Source organism: Tigriopus californicus, chromosome 7 (genome assembly GCF_007210705.1).
Source record: "Tigriopus californicus strain San Diego chromosome 7, Tcal_SD_v2.1, whole genome shotgun sequence".
Taxonomy (NCBI): Eukaryota; Metazoa; Arthropoda; class Copepoda; order Harpacticoida; family Harpacticidae; genus Tigriopus; species Tigriopus californicus.
Genome location: NC_081446.1, coordinates 12,815,179 through 12,834,099, shown reverse-complemented (window position 1 = coordinate 12,834,099; position 18,921 = coordinate 12,815,179). Strand labels below are relative to the sequence as shown.

At 43.5% G+C, this 18,921-nt stretch overlaps 1 protein-coding gene across 2 annotated transcripts; it reads right to left on the bottom strand.

Annotated features, from left to right (window-relative positions):
* Window positions 1–3,558: 3,558 nt before the first annotated feature.
* LOC131883725 (uncharacterized transmembrane protein DDB_G0289901-like) lies at window positions 3,559–14,553 on the bottom strand. 2 transcript variants are annotated; one of them, XM_059231259.1, is made up of 3 exons: window positions 14,428–14,553; window positions 5,757–7,609; window positions 3,559–5,681 (listed from the first exon to the last, which is right to left on the bottom strand). In XM_059231259.1, exons 2-3 carry the CDS (start codon window positions 7,585–7,587, stop codon window positions 4,321–4,323), a joined length of 3,192 nt encoding a protein of 1,063 aa, XP_059087242.1. In that variant the 5' UTR covers window positions 7,588–7,609; window positions 14,428–14,553; the 3' UTR covers window positions 3,559–4,320. The 2 variants fall into 2 exon arrangements, with proteins under 2 accessions (XP_059087242.1, XP_059087241.1); XM_059231258.1 differs by lacking the exon at window positions 14,428–14,553 and adding an exon at window positions 9,404–9,543.
* Between the last annotated feature and the right edge of the window lie 4,368 nt (window positions 14,554–18,921).

Genomic DNA, 18,921 nt, shown 5'->3' with positions numbered 1-18,921 from the left:
AGAGGAGGGCCAAACTAGAAGCTACTGCTGCCGGACAAAATTGGGGGAGCGAACAAAGGCGAAAGAAAGCAAGCAAACTTGTTGTTGTTGTCGCTCTCTGCTCGAATATTTCCTCTTGGATGGATGCCAAAGTTGTGTATTATGCGGCCTAAGCTCTCGAAAAGAAAACAAATCTCGGGAAGCACTCCTATGGCTAAGTTACTTTCTCTTGCATTAGCGCCGCAAAATGACTTCATTCGTTGGAAAGACTGACAAAATGGACTTGAAAGGTCTTTAAATCAAAGTGTGCAATATAAAATAATTCATAGCTGGTGGGGTAAAACACTGAAAAAAAGATATCAGCTAATGCTGTAAGATTCGTCTTCAACTCCTCGTTTAGGTTATAAGTACAAGCAAGGACAACTTTCAGATTAAATTGCAAAAACTTTACACATTCCAGTGCTCAGTCTTAGTGGGACCCCAATTAAGTTAAATGTCCTCGCTGAACTCTTAGAACTAAGTTGACATTTTAGGGGACGGCGAACTGTTCTCAGCCTAATGTTTCCCACCCGTTGAGAATGCACCAATAGAGTGCTTTGCACCAGTATCCAACACTGTTCTATGTGCATTCGTAGCATTCAGCACTGTTTCTCGAGCATTGGTAGGAAAAGTTTGAGCGTTCCAGATCATTTTTCTTCGAACTTCTTTTCCTTTGGTTCAGTCTTCCAAGTCAAGAATCAAAAACCTCGCTTAGGTCACTTTGTACGTTCCTGACTGATGTTGTTTTGTTCTCGACAAGGCAATTCCTCACTCAAACTTGTCTTGAGGAGTCAATCATCGGGGTAGTTTCTGTTCTCATTTTTTTGCCACGCCTCCGATGTGGAAGGAATTTCACAGACTTTCTCCATTTGCAAACACAATGAACCTCACAACTTGACCTTTTCCCGTAAACCACTCATTGATCTGGCAAACACGTGCGATGAGTTTAAGACCTAGATCTACAAAGTGTCGCATTCTTGAGCTGACCAGACATTTCAGTGGCAACCCTTTGTTTCATTTTCTTCTGTTTGACTTTACTCTCATTTATGTTAAACACTTCAAGCAGCTTACTTTTCTAAATGTTTTCTCAATTCATGCTCAGAGCTGTAAATAAATGATAAATAAAAATGGCCTGCGAGAAGAAATCAAAAGCGCAAACTAGGCGCTAAAAAGTGGTCAAAAAGGATCCAAAGGATCTGAAAGGCTAAATCTTGTTGGGCTTTGTTAGAAAGCATATTGAAAAGATATTGTTTTAGTCACAAATATTTAATTGCAAATAGTCGATGTTTTGCCCTAGCACGAATTAAAGACACACAAATTGTAATTGAGGACATCCGGAAAGTAGATAAAGATGAAATTCTGACATGTCAAAATGTTTTTTAGGCAAAAAAAAACAAAGCACTCCCTTTTACAACCCTACTTATCATAGCAATGTTGAGCAAGATCCAAGCGAAAACGAATAAAACGGACCTAACATTTCATGTAAAATTTCCCCAGCTCATATTCAAGGAACCGGCCGTGTGGAAGATCGCTGATAGTCTGGTAGGCCCTATGGTTACTTGGGCACATGATGATCTCTACTTACAGGGAAACCTTACGAGATGCTTCTTTTATAGGTTCTGCCTGACGTGCCTATGATGAACACGTGTCAAACTCAAGGTCGTACCACTTAAACAAAACATTCGATTTATGGCCTTACTTGGAGAGGGCCTCTTTTTTGTATTTTTTTTCATATTAAATATAATCTAAGAGTCCCCGAACGAAGGAATAATCACTGATCAATAGTAGTAGCAGCGTATGTTGGTACATTAAATGCAGGTTTATCAAGCAATTGATTGCTCTTTCTTGTTCAGGATTGAGTCAAATGATCAGTTGCAATGCCCGATAACAATGTACGTACTTTAACTATTCAGTCCTCTCTTGATCTTTTGTTGGATTTCAGTCTATCCCAATCTTAAGTTTAGTTTGTCATGAATAGAGCGATTCACGTACGATGACTATGACGGTTCTTTATGGACGCCTACTCGATATCTTAATCACCATTCTCACGTCAAGATTAAGTTAAATAAAGTACGGTAGAACGCCGAAGAACAGCAGACTGAAGGAGACTCATGTAGGGTACATTTGATATCATTCAGTCTCCTGGATAGGTAAAGTAGAACGAAGGTAAAGTACGCTGACAGGAAACCATCTTCATGCCCATAATACATGTCATGTCATGGGATGTTCTACCTTGTTGGGAGATGTGTTTTTGCTTAGAATATTATCAGTTTTGCGAATTCCTGAAAGCTTCTTACAATACGAAATGAGCCATAACGACGTTATCTTACACACCTAATTTGATTAATGGTCAAACAATTTCATTGCACTAACCATTTCGTTTTTTCATCTGTGTTTGCCTATCCTTGTATATTCTTGATCATTTACGCAATTGCAACGATTCACGAAGTTTGATCATCTGATTGGTTGTTTTGTTAACAAAAGACTGTTTAAAGAGGAAAGTTATTACTTCTTGGAATCATGCTAAATGTTTGTAACCACATTAAACCCAGATTAAGCCTCAAAATTAACTATCGATAAAAGAATCATGATGAGAGATGCCAAATAATGTAAATAGAATATCCAATGAGACCGATTTCAAGATCATTATTCTTACAGAAAATAGCATCTGGAACAATATTGCAAGACACTTGCGTTTTGACTTCAAACCTTGAGCATTGGCAAAGCCCAAGAACGAAATATAGTTAAGTAAATTTCATCAAGCAAATTGGAATCTTGATGTTCTTAGTGACTTTAAATTTCATCAATTCCAGCTCAATATCATTTTGGAAAGAGGTTCGCATTTTCGTTTGACCTTTAGCGTGCAATCTTAAACTCGTGTTAGCGGTTTAGGATTCTCGGATTCTCCTCAGTTTTCCGAGACTGATAATTAATGTCTTAGAACAAAAATATTAGATATGTTTCAGTATTCATGTTTTTTAATTATGTGTTGTAACAAAAACGTTCATCTTCCAGTATGTCATTTCTCGTCAAAATTGATGGTATTTATCATCCTCTTGTCGGGTCAAAAGCAAATCGACCCAATCTATCAAACTATTTGCAAAGCAACAAAACTTGCAATTATTACCTGGTTTTTTTTGGGATTCCAATGAGCCGCGAAGGTTTATAAGACGTTCAAAGTTTCACCTTAATCACCAAATACACATGGAGTATGATAAAAAGAAAGTGAAGTCGAGCTCGTAGGTCTGCAAACATATCTTCAAGAAATAAGAAGAGACAATGAATCGATGTTACCAATCAGAAACCTGGATTTGTCTTCTTAGGTTGAACGAACAAAGCCAATGGTTGAAGAATCTCCTCCGTAACAAAGAAATCTCTTTCCGGAAAGATTGCTAAGTGCCAATTATGAACTTATATTTTCGTCTTTTTGAGGCCAGGGGGAAATTCAATTCTTTTTCGATCACCCACATTGAAACCAATCTAATGTGGCCTTGATTTAGACAGCCAAAGTAGGAAGGAAACAGTCGATCTTGTTTTTCATCAAAGTTTATTCATTATCATTTAATTCCTGTTGTTCAATGATATTGTCTTATAAAATATATGAATACGATGTTGGACTCAAACATGGAATTCAAACATACTCAACACTGACTATAATAGGCTTTGAACTCATAGAAAATATAATTGTTCCAAAAGCATCTCATTCAAGCTTCTCTAGGCAAAATATCGGCGAGAGAAGCTTGATCAAGGTGGGACAAAACTGACGGAGAATGCCCAGATAAATTTCATTCGTAGCACCCTTTTAAGTCTTGAGGAGAATAAATACGGATTTGATATGATTGAAGGGATGTGCAATTTGAAGGAGAGGCGAAATGATACTTCCGTTTAAGTTCCTTCATCAAAGCAAGTCGAAATGCGCAGTCTGCGCTTCCAATGACAGATGAAAGCGGCAACTGGTTTTCTTTGAAGGAACAAAACACTGACTAGAACTCTGAACGACAAAGGTTGGTCCAAATGAGATTAGAGGGGAAGCGAGTCGTGCCAAATGAAGAAGAAGGTCCTATCATGACCTCTTTTTTAAAGTTCAAGATGAGGCCTGCCTAACTTTGAGAGCTTCGGATCAAAAGTCTATAGAAATGGCAAAGAAGGGGGGTTTGAGCAAAGGGGGGCTTGATCTTTCACTATGATGAGGACCTTTTCTTTGAATGTCTTTGGATTCAGACTAGAGCATAAAATGGGAAAGAGTTCCTTGGAATTAGAAGAATGACAATCTTTGGATAGAAAAGTGGAATACTGATGCGCTTAACCGGAGTAGGAAGGTGCAGAAGCGGTGGCAGATTCAGATTCTCCAGAACCAGTGGATCCAGGATTGGCGCTAATGAGCACAGTTGAGCCCGAGCCCTGAGAACTCGAAGGTTGTCCAGTTTGGGCTGCCGTGGAAGATCCTGCTGCTGAAGTGGAACCCGAATCCGAAATGACATCACCAATGGGAAAGCCATAACCATCTGGAGCAGATTGAGCGGGCTCGGCATTGACGCTCGCCGTTGAGCCGCTGTTGTTGGCCTGAACAGAGCTGCCAGCAGAAGAATTGATGGCGTTCGTGTTACCGGCATTGGAATTGGCGGTAGATCCAGTAGAAGCGGATGCAGTTCCCTGGGATCCAGCTGAATAAGAGTTGGTGTTCTGAACGGCATTAGTTGTTCCTTGCGATCCAGCTGAGTACGAATTGGAGTTCTGAACGGCATTTGATGCTCCTTGCGACCCAGTTGAGATAGAATTCGTATTCTGAACTGCGTTTGTTGATCCCTGCGATCCAGCGGAATATGAATTGGAGTTCTGAACTGCATTTGTTGTTCCTTGTGATCCAGCAGAATAAGAGTTGGCATTCTTGACTGCGTTTGTTGTTCCTTGTGATCCAGCTGAATAAGAGTTGGAATTCTGAACTGCATTTCTTGTGGCTTGAGATCCTGCGGAATAAGAGTTGGCAGCCCCAGAGGATTGTTGGAGAGCTGGAGCGGCAACTTGTTGAATTACGGTATTGCCAACATTATTGGAAATGGTGTTTGAGGCAGTTGGTGACGGTTGGAAATTGGTGGAAGTTGCTGCCCCATAAGAGCTGCTGGCAGGTGCTGAGGCAATGGATTGGCTTCCAGAGTTAAAACTGCTTGATCCCCCAGCTGAGTTAAAGTTGCCACCAGGCGAGGATCCAGAGGAATATGAATTAGAAGCTCCTCCCGAGTTAGAGAACGAAGTGGCAGCGGGGGCTCGGGCAAAGGAAGATATTGACGCGCCAGAGTTAGAACCAGATGAGTAACCCGTTGATGATTGGGCGCCCACTGAGTTGCTTCCGGACCCTGAACCTGCAGAGTAGCTGGATGAGGCTTGAAATCCTCCATTGTTAGTGGAGCTTGAGGGTGATGTGTAGCCTGAAGCAGCTTGAAAACTACCAGCGTTACCAGAGTTTGAGCCCGCCGAATAACCTGAGGACGCTTGGAACCCACCCGAGGTTCCTGTGTTCGATGCTGCAGAATACCCAGAGGAGGCTTGAGAACCACCCAAGTTTCCTGAATTTGAGACTGAGGAATACCCAGAGGAGGCTTGGAAACTATTGCTGTTACCGGAGCTTGAGCCTGAGGAATATCCTGATGAGGCTTGGAAGCCACCTGAGTTGCCAGAAGAACCAGAAGAATATCCATTTGAAGCAGATTGCACTCCACCAGTTGATGCTTGGAAGCCACCTGAGTTGCCAGAAGAACCAGAAGAATATCCATTTGAAGCAGATTGCACTCCACCAGTTGATGCTTGGAAGCCGCCACTTAAAGTGGGTTGCTGAAAGCCAGATGACCCAGACGATGTTCCATAGCTTGAGGACACAGGGACGGCGAGTGAACTACCAGAGCTTCCATAATTGGATTGCCCAGACGAAGTTTGGCCTCCTCCATATGTGGACTGACCACTGGTTGATCCGCCAAATGATTGCACCGATCCTCCTCCATAACTTGACTGTCCGCCATTAGATCCTCTGAATGACTGGCTTGACCCACCTCCGTAATTAGATTGGCCATTGCTGGAACCTCCTCCATAACTTGATTGACCACCACTTGATCCTCCACCATAACTAGATTGACCCCCACTTGATCCTCCACCATAACTGGATTGACCTCCACTTGAAAAACCGCCTGTTTGTCCAGATCCTCCACCATAGCTTTGTCCTCCCCCTCCACTGTTTCCTTGACCACCTCCGTAGCTTTGTCCTCCGCCCACCGAGCCCCCTTGACCAGCGCCATGGCCTTGTCCTCTTCCTCCATTGTTTCCTTGACCACCTCCGTAGCTTTGTCCTCCGCCTCCAGAATTGCCTTGATGGCTTTGTCCTCCGCTTCCACCATGGTTTTGACCAGAACTTGGAGGAGTGTATCCAGTTCCACCGCCGTTATTAGGAGCTTGATAGCCGCTGCCTCCGCCTCCACCACCAGATGGTGCCCTATATCCACTGCCACCACCACCACCGCCTCCACCGGATGGGGCATTATATCCAGTTCCAGTGGCTGGTGCGCCATATCCTGAGTTTCCTCCAATTGGTCGACCTTGAGGGGCGCCATAACCACTTGAGGGAGCACCATAGCTGGAACCAGAACCACCTCCTCCAATTGGTCGACCTTGAGGAGCGCCATAACCACTTGAGGGAGCACCATAGCTTGAACCAGTTCCACCTCCTCCAATTGGGCGACCCTGTGGCACGCCATATCCAGTAGAGGGAGCTCCGTATCCGCTATTGTTTCCCTTTCCACGTCCTTTGCCTTTGCCTTTTCCTCGTCCTTTTCCTTTTCCTTTTCCACGTCCACGCCCACCGCCATTTCCTTTGCCCTTCCCTTTGCCTCGTCCACGACCGTGACCTCGCCCTTTACCCTTGCCTTTACCCTTCCCTCTACCACCATTTGGGGCACCATAAGAAGGTCTGCTGGGTGCACCGTAGCCGCTGCCACCACCACCGCTTCCTCCGCCAAATCCTCCTTTAATACTTTTCAGAAATTCGAGTTTTTGTCTTTTGAACCCAACGATGGCGTCAATGATGCCCCGCTTGAAGTTGACTTTCTTTCTAATAATGCCACTTAAGTCAAAGCCACCTCCGCCCTTGCCCTTTCCCTTGCCTTTTCCTTTCCCGCGTCCTCCGCCTCCATTATACGAAGGTTTTGGTGCATTGTAAGAGGGCTTTGAAGGTGCTCCATATCCACTTTGGGTCTGAGGTGCTCCATATCCACTTTGGGTCTGAGGTGCTCCATATCCACTTTGGGTCTGAGGTGCTCCATATCCACTTTGGGTCTGAGGAGCACCATATCCACTTTGAGTTTGAGGGGCTCCATAACCAGAGCCACCCCCACCACCCCCTAGGGGTCGACCTTGCGGCACTCCATAGCCACTGGATGGAGCTCCATATCCGCCACCTCCAGAGTTGCCTTTGCCTTTGCCCTTGCCCCCGCCTCCTCGTCCGCCTTTCTTCCCGCCAAAAGTGGCATCTGAGCCGGTGGCCAACAACGCGGTGGCCACCGTCAATGCGAGGAAGATCCTCATTGTGGAAGTGGATTACCGATATCTGCAAAAGAGGAAGATGAAAATCTCAAATTGAATCCCTCTCATCCGCATGTGTAGCGACAATTGAATCGAGGTGCAATCCCTGCACATCCGATTGCAATCAACAATTTGCTCCCCAAGTTCGATCATCTTCTTTTAGCAGTGATCACGCCTCGAAAAGAGTGGCTCGAAATATTGAAATCAAGGACTACGTTGGGATGAAGTGCAGCACAGGAAGATGTATCTTGAAACCTTCCTTGGATGAATGGCTTGATGAAGGATATTGTGAGCACTCAATAATGATGAAGCCCAAAAAATTGTTAGAGACTGGGTTGATCGTCTGTTAGCTGTCAGCGAGAGCAACAAGCATTTTTGCCAAAGCGAAACCATCATCAATTCAAGGATGAGCCAAGACAATGGTGCGATAACGTACATTTTGCGCCGCTGCACTGCCCTTCTACGAGAAGGATCGTGGGTTGAATGTTAAACAAATTTTGAGCGTTCTTGAATGCATCCACGCATCCTCCCATCAAATATGAGAAAATAGAAAAAATGTGGCTACGAAAAGTACAAGAAAGCATTGAGGTTTTTTTTTTACCTTCTGACTGACCTAGAAAATTCAGGGTTCTCAGGGTGAAGATTTTGAAATGGCTGCTTAGATTCCAATCAGGAAATATATGTAATGATTTCTATCGTGACAGATGGTTACTTCCGAAACCGCCAGTCGTGAGTTCTAGACGCCGAACAAAAAATCGTCAAGGTTTGTTGTTTCACCTTTTGAAAAATGACATGTCCATCGTTCCAATGCCTATTTTTGTTGTTTTTACGTTGAATTGTGATTTACTTATTCATGCCAGCATGACACGACCAAAATATGAATATGTTTGGCACACACGACCGAGTGTTGTTTTAGTATGTTTGCAGAGGGTGTCAAGAGAGGTAATGGAAGTAATGGATGTCCTAAATTCATCCAAATGTCACGCGTTTGAGGTGTAAATTTGTACACAGTAATCGTTCATTCAGAAAAAGACCACCATCCATCCGGTTTAACACTTAGAGACGGACGGAATAATTACTCGGAATTTGGTTGGAAAAACGCTCTTTTTGTGGCACGAAATCACGTTCAAAAGCGGAAATGAAACATCTGAAACTCATGCAAAAGTACGTAGCAAGTGTGATGTACGACCTGCAAACTTGGCATGTATTGTGTAGATCCTGTCTTGGTGATCACGGATGTAACAATGCGCGCTCCAAATCGTTTTGCTGCCAAAATGTGACGGATCTGAATCAATCCGATGATCTAATCCATTCAAGATAACACCGATGATTCCCATCATCAATCCCAATCGAAATCCATTCATCATGGTACTCGTACTTCCAAAGTAATGGAAATGCACATATGTATGGCATTAACAAATGAAGCTCCGATCAAGAACTTGGAGCAACAACTTTCGACCAACTCAAATTGCACGAAGATTTCCCTCTCAATTCCAATCCATTTCATTGCCACATTTCTTTACAATGGTTGATGAAGGCATCTCCAACATCAAACTTGATTCTCCGATCGAGACAAATCATCCAACCATTACCGGTGCAACCGGTGATTTTTCACTTCTATCTAGAACTGTAATTGTCCTCATTACGCACTAGAATTGATTGAACCTCGCTTGAGTTTCGTTTACAAACAACTCATTAAAATTGGGTCTTTTCAATCAAACCAAGTCAATTTCATTGTTGAAATGGCTCTCATAGGCTTACAATGATCCAAACTGGGGTCCTATCTTCCAGAATTACCATTCCATCTAGTATACCTTACCTCTAAAATATACAATGAAAACTGGATGGATCCAATCTTGAAGTACATTCAACAACAAACTCCTCCCCATTTCTCACAGCAAATCGTTTTCTGCGTCTCGATCGAGTCTCTTCCTCTCGATACCCAAACCACATTGCCAGAGGCTCAATCTAATTTTGGTTTCATGACTCCTAAATTAACTATTTACCTGTCTAACCAAAGAAGGAGAGGACACGCATCGTTATTCTATAAAGGTAAGAAGAATGCCCGCGAGGAGTCGCACGTAGCACTTAAAAGGTGACAAAGCATGCGTCTCAGCGCAAGAGCCTCATAATGATTGAGGGCAATAATGGCGCTGTCCCCACCAGACCAAGATCAGCTTCCATTTGCGTGGCTTGACAATAATTTTTTTATTAGATTGTACTTGAATGCCCGTCATTATCTCGCCATCTTCATTCCGGCTTGAAAGTCTTCCTTGATCTTACTACCACGAGATCTCTGGAAACCAGAGGCAACTCGAAAAAGTTTCCTCGAAATCACACTGTGAACATGTGTCTGAAAAAAGACCTAAGTGAGACATTCTGGTATTTTTCTTGCTTGAGTTATGTCTTTTCGAGTGGAAAATGAATTGCACCCAAGAGCAGATATTATTCGGCATTTTTGGCATTGCTCTATTAAAAAGAACTCAAGTCAGGCCGGAGCCTTGAGTTCCACCAACCATCTCAGGTTCGACAAAGGGTTTTTGGTCGAGCGAGCAACGAACTTGAAAGAAGGGGAGCAAGCAAGTCATATTTCATTTCTCTGTCTCATCTTCCCATGAAGATTGGAGATTCAAGATTCGACTCCATTCAGTTCAGCAAATAGGGTTCACTACCAACACCACGAGGCCGGGAAAAGGAAGAGGAAAACGGCGCTCTATATTCCCCAGTTTCCATGATCAGGAAGAGATCCATGCTCATAGAGCTGAATCATTAGAGCCCGCATGTTGACAAGTCAGATGTTGGTTGACTTGAAATTCCGTGGCAAATCACTTTTTGGGAGACCATTTTAGATCATGTTACGTATTTCAGTTTACCCCATATGACATGGCAGTAACATGTGAAGACTTATATTAGCTCTGGCCAGGGTAGCGTTGGCTGACTTGGCAAGGACAACGCATAATTCGATCAGCATATGGTCAGAAGGAAATCTGCATTGTTTTTTTTTCTGCTTTCGTTCACAGTTGAAGGCAAATCATTGAAACTAAAGGACAGAAAAATTAAAACTGGTTTATAGCAGTTTTCTACTGTAGCTTAATCGGCAACCAATTTCACAGTGTGTCTCCTGACTTAGACAGCCTTTCAGCTGTCGCCTCTTCCCTCTAAAAGCTGTTGTGCCTGATTTGCTCCTAGCGTTTCTCTTGGCGGATGCTTTGTGGTCAAAGCTCCTATAAACAAATGAACATAATTTGAGAACGCATCATCGGGCAGAGGGCTAATTCGAGGAGCCAGTCTTCTCAGACTGAATGTAAGGATAGTTTTTGAGTCCCAAAAGAGCCATGCCTCGATTAAAAGCCAATTCATTTACCCCAGCCAATTTGGCGCCTTGAACAATGCTGGTGGGACCGATCTCGTTAGCAAGTGAGTGACTCTTGGCATCATTTGTCGTCAGTTGAGACTCAAGGGTCCCTAGCAGTTTTCTGGCCACATAGCCTTGATTTATCCCGACGTTCTGATGCGGCGTCACCAATTGAAAGTGGAAGAAATTCCTTCCATCCTGATGATGTGAATGACACCATATGCTGTATCGAACTACTTAGTTGCGTCCTCAAGCTCTACTTTGTACTCTACATCCGAAGTGAATGAGTGTTTACATCCAGAAGAGAGACATATCTCCACCTCAAACCACTCAATGAGCCCAGACCTGATCGTGTCTCATGTCGTTTGGTTGTCGTAATTCGGTTTCCTGAAGACTCGTTTCCTTCAGGGACTTTTCAGCTTCTCCTTACTGTTGTCGGTTGGCACTTCTTTACTTCTGTAGGCACTTTCTGTGCGTAATGTAATGGCTTTGGGCTTTTACGAAAAGAGTGCTCCCGAAATGAGATGGGTGACCCGGAGTCGAACCATTGTGCACCATTCCCGGTTTGCAATGACATTTGTGGGCGTGAGAAATCTTTCTTTTGTTCTTCCGGGATTTCGAGGATGCTCATGATGAAACGATGGATTGATAGAGCACACCCATTGAGCTTTACTTGGAGTCGTGTTCCTTTCACCCCCTGACAGTGAAAAAGAGACAACCAGGCCTTTTTTATGAGATCGTAAAAGCAAGTTCTCGAACAATTTGAAACCCCGCCTAAGTTTGAAACTTTGGGAAATTCCCTATTGTCAAAAGTTATTTGAGAAGGAGCAGAAGTGGCAAAAACCTCATCAAGCTCTTCCGGACCGGGTTCAAAAGTCACGAGAACACGCCCATAACGCCAATCATCACCCTCTTACTTATATAAGTTTAGATTTTGGTCGATAGAGCGAGGAAAGGGGAGTTTCTTTTGAGACCCCCAAGTTTGTGATTGACCTTTTGCGAATTTCCTGTCATTTGCAACTACTCCAATCGAAGTACGAAGACGCTCCTCTGGGTTGTGTGTATGATCCTGATGATTGTCTTCCTCATGCTTCCAACCATCTTCCGATTGAAGGAAGAGGCGGAATCCAACATAGAAGAAGAGTACTCGCTCGCAGTTATACAGTACTATGTGCACCTTCTTGTGGTGTAAATACAGTATTAGGTAGACAACCAGTTCATGACAATTGGTGGGAACCCTCGCTTCGCTTTTCTTGTAACAAGAAGAAACGATTGTTTTCATTCCCAGGGTGTCTTGAGAAGGGATTATTAGTCCTCGTATCGGTCGTGAAAAGATGCGCGAGGGTTCTTTTTGCACACTCATCCTCCTACTGAACTGACTCCAGTTGCATCTTCATCGTATTTGAATCGTGAGTCGACTTAACATTGTGTGTTGATCTTTGTCCAATTTCCTGAACAAGGAAGTTAGTGTCTGTCAATTGGAGATCTCGTATTTAATTACAAATTGCTTTACTCGTGTCAAGATCAAAAGCTAAGGGAGATCTTTGGACAATCCGCGACCAATTGGATATTTGCTCCATGAGTCTCAAAAAATTTATCTGGTAGCGTCGAAATTGGACAACCATATGACGGGAATGTTATCAGGCCACAAGATTCATTCAACTTTCCTTCAACCGCTTAAAGCGCTCTTTTTGGCCAAGGAGACCGAAGTGTATGACAGTTATGAAAATGGGCCTAATTAGTTGGCAAGTATGAAAAACATGTCTTTGCACGGGTTTGCGTCCATGGCTCTAAGGCCTTGGTTGCTCTTTGTAAGGCGAAATTTTTCATTAATGAGGTCGTGATGCGGCCATTTTTTATGTTGAGATATTGAACATTTCGAAGAATGCACCACGGTCAGCACTTTAGAAGTGTGGAGCTTTGTTATGAACTTGAGGCCATGGCCAGAAAACAGAGTAACAGATTGACGACTGGCTGATAAGTTTACGTTCACCTTCAGAGAGAATCACGAACGTTTTCTTTTGTTGTTTTGCCTTTGAAACTTGGAATAAATGAGGACGTCTTTTTACGAATGTCTGCACGTTCGTCGCCAATATGGTAATCATCATGAAGTCATAAATATTCGAGGGGTTTATCATCATTGGGTGGTCTCCAACCTTCCCCCACCACTCAAAAAAGAAGCGCGAGTTTGAAGAGCGAAAGAGCAGGAAAATGGCTCTTAACTCATCAAGATTAATGGACGCTGGTGGCCTCTGCTAAAACGACTTGGATTGACATCATCAAATAGGCTTCTTCTGGCCCCGGGTTCGTACCCCGGAGCACGCAAGGTTGGCCTTTGTAACTCTTAATGATCAGGATATGGGAAGATGCTCGAATAAGGAACTATCAAAAAGAGAAGGTGGGAACGGTTCCGGTCCTGGGTTGTGTCATTGCTGGTTTACCCCGCTAAAAGCCACAAAGGTTCGCCTTAAAGCAATTGTTTTAGTAAATGCATATTGCGAGACAGTGGGGGTTCGTTCCTTGCTCAATGCTCAGTGCTCATTACAGCGTTATGTTGATCCTAGTCGGATATGCAAATTGATGAAGAGGACTCAAGGATGGGTCTTTGACGTCGAAACGCCCGCAGAGTCCCGTCTTTGTTCAGGGACGAGAGGGGTCATTTTGAGGTCATGGTTTCATCCACCAGGGATGTCCCCGACCCAGTCAAAACGAACCGACCCAAGTCTGCTTTGACAAATGGCATTGCGGATTGAGTGTGATTAATCTGGAATGTCACGAGCTGGAAATAAATCTCCGTATCAAAAGGAGCGTCCCCCGTAACCGCCAATCTTGAGTAGGAGGAGATGAGTGCTTAATTACGCTTGTGTACAGTATAATGGCATTTGACTATTGCTTCATCCTCCGCTTAGAGAATGGAGAATGAGTGCCTGTGGACAAAAATAATGCCACCACCCAGAAGGTAGAACGCCTTATCGAAGGCAAAATCAGAACACTTCACATTGTGCTCTGGTTTTTTGGTGGAGTTGTACGCAAATTGTGAAACCTCGGAAATGAATGACTTGTTGCACAAAAGTACGCTATGCGTGGGTTTCATGGCCTTCGAAATGATGGGAGCTGTCACAAAAGCCAGAACATTTCCAATTTTCCAGATGAAACCCTACTGACGGCATGTGTCTTGGTCTTGATTGATTACTGTCTACCCACATTTCGCTCATTGTACTTCCAAGGGATTGAAATCCAACTCCAACAAATCAGGCAATCCAGTTTGGAGCTCAGATTTGCATGCGAGTGTTCAGGTCATCTAATAGGATAAAGCATGCCAACCATCTTCAAAGAGGCTTTAAAATCCCCGGTTCTTCTCTCCACAAGTCTTATGGAAACTTCAGAGGAACTTCACAAGAAGCACCAAAGCTGGATCAAAACTGGATCCAGTCAAACCTAACCAAGACCACTAAACTCAACTACTTTTAGTGCTACCACTGACTTACCGGTGCCGGTCAATCTCCAAGTGTTTGAGGGGGTGAGCCAATGTATCCGTGGTAAAGTCTCCTCCTCCCTGGGGTGATCCCTGCGTGCTTGCTAAGAACTGATAAACAACAACCACCTATCTCCACTCCACAAGTACAAATGACTCTTCTGGCAACATGGATTCAAGACCAAAGTTCCATCCAACACCAAGAGAAGAGATCTCATCCCTCTTGACGCCCGTTGCCAGCGTTGCCTCGGGTTGGTTGGTTCGTTGGTTGGTGGTTCGCAATTCATGGTTGGTTCCCACTGTCTTGAGCTGCCAAGGTCATAACCACCACCACCAATAACAACAGCAACTACGGACATGCGTACAGAATCCAAACACAAACAGTCCATGCGTCCGTCGCACGCTCACCATTCTAGACTTCGTCGCCATATTCATGCTGATGGCGATGCTGATGTTGTTATGGTTGGCGGTGGTCGTGGTGGTAGTGGCGCAAAAGAGTTTCTTGGTTGCAGGGGGTGTAAAAATCATTGGGGGGGGGATATGGGGGGGAGGACATGTGCCTTCGTCATCTTGGCACCATTCATGCATGCGCGCCTCTCCCTTCGACATATTTGAACTCCCCGGCCAAAACCCGTCAGAGGCCCCTGACAGAAGCGAGAAGTAGGGAAAAACCGCCCAGGGAATCTTCCTCACGGAGGATCGATCTAGCGGTGAGTGAGTGAATGAGTGCATGTAGAGGGCTCACTGCTCTTCCAAGAGCCCCCCCCTCGAGTCTGCATGATTCTTACGCCTCTACAGTGCGCTCCATTGTGAAAACGAGGCATGAAATGAATGCATGTTGCAAGGGGGCATACTTGCGCACGATCACATGGCGTTAGAGAGTGTTGTAGTGTGTACGCGTTGCCCTCTTAATCTTGGATGTGACAGAGGAGTGAAGAAGAGATGATGAAGATGAAGATGATGATCGAGGCGCTTTGGCATGCTCAAGATCCTCCACGTGTTGCTCGTTTCCATATCGTTGCAATGTGAGGGCATTAAATCATTCATGAAATGGGGTTGACCCTCTAAATTGAAAGGGCTCGGAGGCATCTAAATCACCAGATTGGCAAGAAAGACCAATCATTACCTTTTTGCCTCTAATACAAAATGAGGAGTGAATGTGGTATATTTAGGGGCTTTTTAAGGATAAATATGGCACGTTTCAGGGGAACTTTTCCGGCGGGTATGGCACAAAACGTAGTAGATTGAATAGCCATTCCCAAACTGAATCTTCGATTAGTGTAGTAAATCATGGCTATGATGATGATGATCGTTATTATCATCATGATTCATTCATTGCTTGACTGCAACGATACATGGACAACCAAACAATCTGCCTACTGTCAGCTCGACAATGTCCTTGAGCATCATCCCAATCGTAAAGGAAGCTCTTTACAATGAGACTCCCAAGCTCCGCAGAACACAGCCACAAAAGCCGGGATAATTAGCCAAGGGTGCAGAATTGTTTCAGCAAATATACGCACCCGAAAAAAATGTCTCTATCACATCCGGCTCATCCTCTGTGTACCTTCCAATAGTCGATATTGAGCCTCATTGGCATTCTGCTAACACCATTCAAACACTAACTTACAGCGGACTTTTGTCTCAAGGTTTCACGACCTTCGAATCAAACTTTGGGTTGATGTTCAACCATAAGTTTTATGGCCTTAGTGGTGATGGGGGTGGTCGGTCGTCCTGATGATGATAATGATGAGAATGATGTGCTCTCCTGCAACTAACCAGAAGGCGCCCACCTCCTAATCCGAGCTCATAAATGTTGGCGAACGTGTTTTTAGAGCAAGGAGATCCTTCTAGCCGACAAAGTAACAGGATAGAGTCATAAAACACTGATTTCCCTCCTTGGCGTTTCCAGTCAACTTGCCAGAAAAAGCTCGAGAAAAAGACCCTCAGTGAAAAAGATGGTATGAGATGATTTATTAAGTGGTAGACCCATGACGATCCTTTGGGGTCTAGAGCCTATCCTCATGCTTTATTGTGACCGTGACAGGACGCAGAAGTAAATTTGGGAATCAATTTATGTATGGTAAAACAAACCCCATGTGGAATGATGGGAGTTGTCCAAAATTTGAAGCTGTTTTCAAATTAATCAAATTTCACTGCAGTACAGCGAGGGCGGGAGTTCCTCGGGAGGTTCGTCTCTGTCAGATGTTCAAGTTGAAGGTCAATTTGAATAAAAGCCCATCCTCGTTATTGAGGAAGTTCTTAGCCAAAGGATCTTCCCGCCTTTTGTTGACCTGTGCTTAAAAGAAGAAGAAATTCCATGAATAGATTCTGAGGCACTAAATAATGACTGTCGCTCATTCCATATCGAAGTACAAAAAAGAGTGATTAAATATGCTAACCTGCCGAATGGATACTTGTCAACTCAACCATTTTTAAGTTATGGAAGCCACGGGGCATTCATTCATTGCTTTACCTTAATAGGAATAAGATTGAAATCGAGCTCATAAGAATCAATTATTTCCTATGAATGATGTAGGTTTTTGAACTTGAAAATATTTTCTTTTCTTTTCTTTGCAGGGAGACTTGAATGAAATGCCAGAGCAAAAAGACCTGCCATTACCTCAAATGAATTTTGCTCCTTTTTGTCGTGTCTCTTCACCTTGAGAGAGAACTGTTTTCTAGCCATCAATTGTCGTCGCAAGCAAGTCCAATGATTTCCCTATCCAATCTAACGTTTAGTGTACCTCTAGATATGAGCAATTAGTGTCAGGAATCTCAGGTTGTCCTTGGCATAGCTTGAATGTATTGTCATGATCATCACTATTTCTCGTCAAAAAACGAGAAGGGAAGAGACCAATAATCTCTTGGGATCAATCGAGTTTGAAAAGAGCCATTATTGATAATGGACTCTTGTTCAAGCACGCCAGAACTAGATTCAGAGCGAAAAGTTGATCATGATACCTGTACTTTAATTCAATCCATGATGCGTTTGCCTGCTTAATGGCTAGAAAACGAACTCCTCGTTTAGTTATGAATGAAAGTGTGGAAGGCATTGAGGCACACTGAATCTTTACGAGAAGAGCTTTCCGGTTTTTTTTTACCAGGGAATCTTCGAGATGATAAACAAAAATATGAAACCACAGAACCCTTCAGAGATGACTGGAATGTATGGCCTCTTCTTGATCAGCTAGAGAAGTTTTAGCAGTATAAGTTGGGAACGACTAAATGTTATAAAACAATTTGCCTACAATTGTAAGGTCTAAGTTTCTCCTCTTATGAAGATATTATGAAAAATTCCAAGGAAGTCGATTCGTCGGGAATCCCGTGCACAATTCAAACAGATTCATTCTTGTTCACACAAGACACCGTTGTGTTGAAAGTTGTAGGATGCTCGAAGATTTGTGGCCAAGTAGAAGATTGAAAACAACCAATAATGAAATTGAAGTGGAGGCTTTTTGTCCAAGAACTACTCGTAATTCCACCCTCAAAACAGGAGAAATATGAACTCTTTTTTTACCGGGTAGCTGCAGATCAATACATAAAAGCAGTCGGAGATATTTTTCATTTTTCCTCTGATTTCTTTACCATATGGCACTCTAAAAAACGAGGGTCGTCCTCGCATTTTAAGATGAGACCGGAAATATTGAGACCCATTTCTCACGTGATAAATCATCGGGCGGTGGCTCCCTGGCTTGAAAGATGAAAATTGGCAATCTCAAATGGAAATGGAAGTCAAGTGGACGTCTTTGAAAGCCCAGAGGGTCGACCAAATTCGGCAAAACTTGAAAAACCAGGATCTTCTAGATTTTGGAACGCTAAGAGAATGTGTCCACGAACAAAGCCTGTTCTCTTGGTTATTTCCACAAGATAAGTCCCTTCTGACAGTGGTGCCCGTAGGCAAACAACGTTGTGTCACTTACTTTCTGAGAGTATTCAAGAATGAGCTTAAGTGCAGTATAAAATTTATCCGTCCATCATCTTAGTGTGATTTGAAAAATTGTACTCTAGCACTTATCACATATGTGACAATGTAAATATATCTTATAACTAAAAAATTTGAATTACTTTATCAACTATGCACGTTCAATGACAATAACCCTGGGCTGAACCGTAATTAGTTACAAAAAACAGAAAAGCAGTTATGCCATTATAATTTCATTTTCAACTATACTATAAGAGTGTCCCGTTGGTGTGGTTCACGTGCATAAATCAGAGGATGATCACGGCATTGTGTTACCCGTTCTCTTCGTTGTTCATGGACGGGTTCATCCCTCGGATATCCGAATCGGCTGGTCTTGTCGAGCCTTGTTCGCAAAGGTCAGTCGAAAGGTCACGGGCGCTCGGAACGCTACTTGAGCGACTCTTAGTAAGTTGACATAATTGGAGCTAGCAATGATGCCCTGAGGCCACGGGTTGTGGATTGAGAGGATCGATATCAATAAGTAGATTAACGTGAACGCCGATGAAGTCAATGTGGCCTGAATTGGAACTCGTTCAGAAGGAT

Coding starts and splice junctions, on each gene's coding strand:
- LOC131883725 (XM_059231259.1), bottom strand. CDS start 7,587: ATGAGGATCTTCCTCGCATTGACGGTGGCCACCGCGTTGTTGGCCACC. Junction 5,682..5,756: donor TGGTTCTTCTGGCAACTCAG/GTGGCTTCCAAG, acceptor CTGGCAACTCAG/GTGGCTTCCAAGCCTCATCA.